This window comes from Lolium perenne, chromosome 2, assembly GCF_019359855.2.
Source record: "Lolium perenne isolate Kyuss_39 chromosome 2, Kyuss_2.0, whole genome shotgun sequence".
Lineage (NCBI taxonomy): Eukaryota > Viridiplantae > Streptophyta > Magnoliopsida > Poales > Poaceae > Lolium > Lolium perenne.
Window position 1 is genome coordinate 267,515,356 of NC_067245.2, and position 8,948 is coordinate 267,524,303.

Consider the following 8,948-nt stretch of genomic DNA (forward strand, 5'->3'; position numbering starts at 1 on the left):
TAGCACGGATTGCACTAAGATTAATCTTCCACTTTGAGTGAGCATGTGGGTTTTCCACATGGCTAGTCTATTTCTGATCTTTTCTATTAAATCTTGGAAGTCTTCTTTTCGTGCTTTTCTGAAATGGAGAGGAAGTCCGAGATATGTTATGGGCAAGTTGACGACCTTGCAATTCAGCATCTCGCTGATTTCCTTGATCTCTTCCTCGTCACGGTATATCGGAGAGACAGAACTTCAGATTGGTCTACTTCACATGAAAAAAAGAATGAGCACAGTAGCACATGATCGTCGTGCCGGGCTGGATGCACCAGCGGTTCTGTATTGTGTGCCGACGAATTAACTCTGTTCACTTGATTCCAGTTGAATCCAAGCGTCACACTAGTATCTGATTTTCTTTGTCACATTTGTAAAACACAGACATCGTCGTAAGTAGTCACTAGGAGCAAAAGAACCAATGTTACGCCACGCCTGCAGAATTCTTTCAGCGCTTGCCTATAGCTTTCTGAAGCTCTTCGCTGACCATCCCAGGTGCCATGGCGGCAGAACCGGCTTGCTGCAGAAAAATCACCAGATTACATTAGTAAACCAATAACCATAACCATGGGCGTTATCTCTGCATGCATTTCCATTGCCAGACCTGAGCCCGTATCTTGAGAGCAAGAAGGCCGTCCGGCGTCGACGACTGGACGGAGAGCACGTCCAGGCCGAGGGTCTTCAAGGCGTCGAATACTCGTGTCATCAGCAGCTCCTTCCACGGGCACTGCACCTCCAGGAGCACCTCCTTGTCCATGACGGTGACGTTCACGACGTTGTTCGGATCATCGTCCTTGGAGAGGTGCTCCCTCTCATGGTTGCCAACACTGAGGTCCAACGCCTTCCTCTTGGATCCGACCGAGGCCTTCTTCCCGGCGACGTCATGGCGCCTCCGACCTGCTGCTTCAGCGATCGGCCGTGGCGGTGCCCTGTTGGATTCAAGCTCTTCTACCCTTTGCTCCAGCTCCTTGAGATAGGCTATCGTCTCTGCTAGGATGGATGCTTTGTCCACCTGCAACAATTACCAGTCCAGGAAAAGTATAAAAAATGATTTTTTTTTGACGAAAAGGAGTACGCCTTTGTCAAGATGGCCCATCGTACCTTGTGAATTGACGGGACCAATGACTTGAGAATGAGGAACATCTCGTTGAGCTTCTCCCGGCGCCTTCTCTCCGACATGACATGACCCTTGACGGTACTTCCCTGAGCTCTCGTCCACGCACCACCGGCCACGGCTTTCTTCAGCAACTTCTGAGACTCCCCGGCCGCCGTGGCAGCCACGTCTTGCGGCGACGTCTTCCAGGCCGTAAAGCACGATGGGCGAGAGGATTCGACGGAGCTAGTTAACGTGGCAACATCATCGGTGATCCCGCCTGCGTCCGGCGAAGACATCCCCTCGAAGGACCCGTCCATGATCCAGTTATCCTCCAGAGCGCGCAGGTCCAGCTCCTCGCACAGGCCGTAGAACTCGTCGATCTCGTTCGTGATCCGCTCGAGGTTGCCGTCGGACAGGCACTCGATCTCCCCGGAGATCGTCGCCGTCGCCTCGGCGGCGTTGTGATCGAGGTCCTCGAACACGAAGTCGGCGTCCCCGGTTTCGTCTTCTGATGGGCTGGAGCTCGGCTCCTCCACCCCCGAGCATGTCGGAAACTGTAGCTCCCAGAAAGACGTGCGGATCCGGTTCACCATGTCCGTGTCCTCCGAAACCTAGCAAATCGTTCGAACCACTTTTTCAATGCTTTGAATGGATTAATCAGCAAGTAGTACCGGCCACTTCAATTATTGGGTGAACAACTAGGAGTGATAAAAAATAACATGTGGAATGATCCGGTCTTCATGTCTTTTCAATGAACGCAAGAAAATAAGCCGTGGCCGGTGGTACTACTCCAATTGGTAGCCTAGCCTGTCTATAGAGTACTCCCTGTCTATATGATGTCCTATTTTTTCTGAAATGTTCCTCAGTCACCTATAATCAAATACCACTACTGACCAAAAAATTACACTTTTTGTACGTGTACAATTTTAGCAAAATAGTAGTACACCATTTTTAGCTTGTATGCTATACTTGGCACAAGGTTTTGGTAATTTGCAATATGTTCGGTTACCAGTGATAGTACTGCTGCACTCTGGCCTCCGATAAATTGACACACTGGAAGTAGGAGTTTGTGCAAATTGGAGAATATATAGTTAGTCAGTTTTCATCCTGAAATAGCCATTTTATTTTACCGGCAAGAATGTCCAATCGTATCATAAGCGTGTGGTAAATTCTCATGTGTGTATCCCAATTTTTGACATGGAATCACTTGGAGATGATGATAGCCAACTAGGGACATCATAAACCTGTAACCATAGCTGCCTTCCACCACCTTCTCATACGCTCTCTCCAACCCCTTATTACCGCCGATGAATGGCAGCTGTCAAATCCTAGGTGCCAGACAACAAAAATGAACGTCTAATTTATTGTTAGAAGCCTAATTTATTGTTAGGAGAGGTCCAATTAACTCAAAGAAGTCCAAGTTGTTAGAAGCCTAATTTATTGTGTAAGTCCAACAACTGTGGAATCTAGAGGCTCGAGCCACTCTCAACGACTCTTTCATCGCCTCTTCTAATATTGGAGTAGGCGACCCCCCATGCGGCCATATAGATTTAAAAATGAACGTCTTAGTGTCAAAATTTTCATGTGTACGGTGATATTCAGTATAAGTCTATAAGGCTTTGATATTGCTCTCCTAGGCATATCCCTACTCTCTAGTTGTCTCCACAACGATAACCCGGCGTACCGCTTCTGGAAGTTGAAAGAGGGGTGGATCTGTCCTACCTTTGTGGCTTTGTCTATTCCTTTTGGCGGCGTGTCTGTCTCTCGAGACTTGATGCAGGTTCGTGCATCTTTCCCATGACTTGGGTCTAATTTTGTGTTCACAGCATTTGGCGTGCATGCATTTGGGCCTTATCTCATGTGGGGGTTTGTTGGGGCTTTTATGAAATTTCTCGGCAGCCTAGTATATAGTTTGCTGGTTTCGAGAGACCATGTAGCCACATATAGTAAATATCATAACATGATTTAACTTAAGCGGTGCAACTAGTAATGAATGGCAGAATTTTATAAAAAAACGAGAGGTGAAAGTCATATGCACACCCCCAGGAACCAACCTGTTGAGCCGTCCCTAGCTCAAGCACACCGCCCATGAATGGGATGCAAGCAACTGTCTGAAAAATGTGAGCCAAGACAAGCATGGAGTTGGTTGGGGTCAGAAATCTGAACGGTGAACACGTGACATGCAGTGCCAATTATGCCGTGATGGAAGCATGAAGTGTACTGACCTGAATAGACGCAGTCTAAATTAGGCGGCAGATAGCATGGCCATGCAAAGTGGAAATCATGATATGTCAGTCAGTAGTATACATAAATATAGTTAGTGTGCAGATTTGCCAGATATTAAGGAGAGAGACAGTTTCTTGCAGTTGCAGGAAGTTAAAGAGAGAGGCTTGAAGACGTAGACACACAAACGTACCTTTGCTAAGAGCGCGCGTTGGAAGATTTTGGTGTCCGCGAAGTGAGCGTTGCAGAGCCAAATAGGTTCATTGCTCGCAAAGCTTTTGCCAGGCAACCTGACCGGACGTGTACAGCGGAGCAACAAATTAAACTCCTCAGTCTAACAACCAGACAACCAGTACAGTAAATATTATCATGATAAGATAGAAGTCTAGAGTCTAGACGAACCCTTGGCCAGGCCGGAAGGCGTAGGTCATGCAGACCGTGTAGTACCACTCGGCGTCGCCGAGATCCTCCGGCGAAAGCGAGGCGGCGGGACGTTTCGCCCGGTGGTCGCACTCGCCGGAGAGTAGCGACTCGTAGAGCTCCCTCAGCTGCTCGCTCCTCTCCAGGACGAGCTGGTCGGCGGTAAGGTCCGTCGAGTTGGTGATCTTCCTCGTCTTTATCTCGCCGTTGTAGAACCCGTCCTTCCACGTCAAAGCTCTATAAACATCGTATGAGGAAAGGAACCGGCGGATGTTCGTCACTAGCTTGGGTGACCATGAAACGATATATTATTACCCTGGGCGGCTGGTAGACACGGACCAGAATATGGCGTAAGTCCAGTTGATGCTCCTCACGGCAGCAGCGAGCTGGTTGCTGAATCGCTTCCCCGGCGATGGCAGAGTGGGCTCTTCCTGGTTCAGAGGAGCTGATAGTGCCATTTCCACCACACTATTTCCTTCCTGCACATAAGCAGAATCAGAAGGTGGAGCTAGAAGAGACAAAGCAGCAAAACAAGAAAGGTATGCATGGTTGGGTAGTATAGGAAGTATAGTATCATCTTAATTAATTTAGTTCATGATGGTGCTAAGAAACTTCTGGACAGATTTCTCAACGAGATTACAAAGTGCAATATTAGTAGTAGAGTTAGTACAAGGAAGAAAGTAAATAAGAGAGTGAAAGTAGTTAAGCTAACCAAGAATAGAAGACAGAGTTCCAACTAATTAAGGGTCCGGAGTTGAGCTTTAGTTGAGCTCTGCAGAGTGGAGACCAAGAAGCCAGGAGACCATTGGCAACAACCTTTCGTCGCGGAGGAAGATGGAGCTACTATATATGCAAATGTATAAAGAATCCAAGGCATGCTATATAGATCTTGCAGCAGATGGAGCAACGATTGCGACATAAGTACACAACAGCAAATCACTGTACGTTCAAACACTGTCACACTAACATATATTTATGGCTGCTACTTTCTCGCTTGTGTACTTGTGTAGTATGTGTTGGCTTTTTCCCAGTAATATCAATCATCCTCCGTCCGTCTCATAAAACTTGGGTGAGATTTGTTAAAATTGAAATGCGTGTAGATGTCATTCAGTACCCAGATAATCTGAATTTAGATAAATCTCAGAAAACTTTAATTAGACGGAGGGAATACAAAACTAGACGAATACAGACACATACGGAAAGCTTTAGACAAGGGCACATGCATGTCATGCCAGTTCTCTTTATTTCTCAAAAAACTCGTGGAACAGTTTGGTTACAGAACCCACACGCCCACGCACCCGATCACGCACATGATTGCTGAGCAGACTCTGACCATAAACCTAAACCTACACGGACCTGATATCCTTGCACAACTCGGACTCTAACATGGCAAGCTACCAAATGGACCTTCCTAATTGACTCCTAACACAACACGGCTTAGTACTTATAGAGTCTCACATGCATGGACTCGACTAAGAAACTAACCAGACGTGAGATGATTGGACTAACTCCAACAGTACACGCATGACTTCTTCATTTTCTCATGCTTAGCAAAAGTAAGTTATTCAACTTGAAAAACAAAGAATCTGACCTTGATTCTCAAAGAGAAAGTTCAACACATATGAAATGAACCGTTATGAAAAACAATTTCGGATCTGACCCCTTTTGCCTAACGTTCATGTGCCATTTTGGTTGACTTTTTTAATGAGTATTAGTATTGTTATTGCACAATATTTGACGGTGGGGCCAAGGGGTGCGGGGTAAGATCGAGACAGGGGTTCACTTACATGAATGATATATCAGCACATAATAACGGAGGTTTGACAACATATAGCACACATTAAGGCAAAGTCGAGCATCATTTTCAATCAATAAGTGTCAGCAAGAAGGCGAGAATTCTAGGAAGCTACGTATACCAGTGCAATGTTGTCTCAAATTCTCCTAATTTACATAACATGAGCTTAATTGTCTAGTAAATGGAGCAACTGTGAAAGGTGACTTATTCGTACAACTGGGATTTAATTAGATTCAGCTGGTATATTCTTTCCTCTCGAATAATGGAGAACAGGAATTCACAAATAAAATAAAATAATGGATAACCGTTGGAACTATAATTTTAGAGTTTTAGTTAAAAAGGAAGTACCATCAACTTTGAAAAGTGTCATTGTTCTATTTTTTTAAAGCGATTATGAAAAGACCATTTGCATAAATTCCTAGGGCCTCACTGTCCACTAAATACCAAAATTGTTAATGTCAACGTCTTTAGAATTATTGAATGAGAATGCTTTTAGCCCTCTGCATCGGCACACGCACACAACAAAGGTTTATTACATTGTCATAGGAAAGCGGAACGGAACATTGAAGACTTGAAATGCCAAGATAGATTATTTTTTCTTAAAACACTAAATACTGATTTTCTTCTACATATTGTGGATGCGATCATCACAAAAACTGGGTATACACTCATTGGTAAGCACCTTCAATCTCATTATCTTGCCACCTGAACATTGGTTAAGTAGGTAATTTGTGCAAATAAGATGACCAAGTGTAATTTATCAATTTGTCGGGAATGATGCCTTTACCTCAGCATCGGTTACATGTTGATATATGAAAAAGGGGAACAATACATAGAGATTACAGGAGGAGATCGATTGATCGAGGGGGCAACGGCAGTACAACGACATCACCATTATCAACTCGATCATGTCATGATGGGCTTGATTGCCACCTGTTGGGCTGATTGCCTCCTTGCCTATTATACCGAATTCGCCTTATATGAACATCACATTTGGTTTACAAGTTTGGCAAGCATATATATTTTTTTATTTATAAGAAAATTTTGACACTTTTAATATGTGTTTCATATTTTTGAAAGTACCCGGCAGCAAGGAGCCGGGACCTAAAGATCGAGCTACACAAAGTTTCTACGAAACCATATTCAACCACCAAGTGTTATATATTTATATGTGTGTTAAAATCTACTAATTAATACATTGACAAGCTACCTGGAAAAGACTGTTGTGGAATCATAATACTGCGTGTGGCTCTTTAGCAAATAGTTGGTCCATTTTTTATCTGCACATTTATTTGTGTATCCCACAAATAAAAATATGCAACGAAAAGTTTAAATGTAGGTAATCACTTCTATATGTGTACATAAAGAACTTCAGTATCTTCTGAGATCTCGATTTATCTTAAATGGGCTACATGTAGCCCGTGTACAATTATGCATTTTAGCATTTATTTAGTTACTAGATTAGTTCCTGTAGTGATTACCCTCTTGTGAGTGTACGAGAGGCACACCAACCAAGCAGTCAAATCTTAGAAGCTAGCCAGGTCATTGTCACTGGCCACGTCCAAATCAATGTTGAAAACAACCGATTTGTAAGCTAAGAAATAATGCCGGCGAGTCATAAAAAAATGAGTGTGGTAGGATCAGCCAATCAGAAACAGCGTAATTAACAGTCTCATAATGATGTAAACTTTCCACTTCACGATTGCTTGTTATGTATACTTTGGTTTCAACAGAAATAGTCCTTCCATCCATAGATATATATATGTCTTATATTTGTCAAGGTGTAATCATTTTATGGCATCACATCTGGAATTAAATTACACGATTAAGAAATATAGTTGTACTTTGTGTACTCATTTTCCTACTGTGATGCTATTTGACATTAATACTTTTGTCACTACTCCTTTCGTTTATAATTGTTGTTGTGGTTCAAAGCATAGTTTAAAAAACTGGACCGGTCAGTGAACTGGTGAGGCGACTAGTTCACTGGTTCCCTGGTCAGACCATCAGTTCATCTGGTTGGATGGTGACAAAAACCCATTATTTTTAGTTAAAATTTAAGCGAACTTCGGAACAAAATGACCATAAAATTCATATACAGAGTATATTTCAATATGCAATTAAAAAAACATTGTGAGTCCAAGTGGTATTGGGTGTTAAGTGGTGTTATTGCTCCCTAGCTGAAGGTATAGAGTTTGATTCCTCTTACTTGTTTTTTGCTATTTGGACCGATGCTTCCTAAAAAATCTATGATGCCGTTGGTTCAGGTTTTTTCTGGTCAAACTACTGAACCGATTTGGTTTTTAAAACTATGGTTCAAAGTACACGTAACGGAGAAAGTAACATTTTTTGCTCGGTCTCTGTGCCTCGTGCATGCTATGTGGTGTTAGTTCACATAATATATATTGCTAGCCTCTTGCTTTTGTAGTTTAGTGACCGTGATCAAAAGGACATTGGCAAGTTGGTGTGTGCCTACGACATATAGCTATGTCGACACATGCAAGTTGAGGAGCATAAGCTGAACAACAAGATAAAAGACAAAAACAAAATTGAATGGACGCTATGTACAACGTACGACGGCTTATCTGGACAATATCTCGACCGGTTTCTCGATCTCTAGTGGTATTGGTTTTGTTATACGTGGTGGTATTCACGACGAGAACGTTACGAACTTGTCATTTGTATTTAGACTCGCATGCCATGATACTACATGCCAACCATCTAATATACTCATAACCAACCTTACATATATCTTTACCATTAAACTGAGATTGGTGATGGCCGTAGGTAAATAAACCAGGATTTTGTTCTTACGTCAAATAAACCAGCGATGAAGGATTGGCGTTCATCCGCGCTTTGTTTAGTACATTTAGAAAACCGCTTAGTATATGCAAATAAATCGGGCGTATGCAAAGAAAACTGGACATGATGGGCCTTCTTATGGATCGAATGAGCTTCGCATGTCAACTAACCCCGCGCTCCTAACAGCTTTATCATTAGTGAGGTGGTACTAAAGTGTTCGATTTCAATACAACATCCTAATTAAGTGTTGCGGTCAGAAACCCACCGGCGAGCAGCGACGGGCAACACAGTAGAGCCGGGAACAACTTAGGGCTGCGGCTGGTCCTGGTCCCTCCGAGCGACAGCCCGCAAAGCCTCCGGCACGCACGTCCGATGCTGGTGCAAGGGCGTGCCACCTGACCTATACCTGGTCAGGAAGGTGATGGAGATGCCTCGCTTAGTTTCCTGCATGGCATACACGTAAACATTAAATACGAGCCTCGATCGGCTCTCAGGTTGTCCTGTGAATCGGCTCAAGGAGCCGATCCACCCATGATTCGTACGAGGTGCACAAATATATGGTGGTCCTGCTTGATCAAG

General features: G+C 43.6%; 1 protein-coding gene across 1 annotated transcript; it reads right to left on the reverse strand.

Annotated features, from left to right (window-relative positions):
* Positions 1-275: 275 nt before the first annotated feature.
* LOC127335988 (anthocyanin regulatory R-S protein) lies at positions 276-4,729 on the reverse strand. The gene is made up of 9 exons (XM_051362725.2): positions 4,485-4,729; positions 4,088-4,251; positions 3,755-4,009; positions 3,546-3,642; positions 3,355-3,369; positions 3,184-3,240; positions 1,135-1,740; positions 638-1,045; positions 276-553 (listed from the first exon to the last, which is right to left on the reverse strand). Exons 2-9 carry the CDS (start codon positions 4,228-4,230, stop codon positions 482-484), a joined length of 1,653 nt encoding a protein of 550 aa, XP_051218685.1. The 5' UTR covers positions 4,231-4,251; positions 4,485-4,729; the 3' UTR covers positions 276-481.
* Between the last annotated feature and the right edge of the window lie 4,219 nt (positions 4,730-8,948).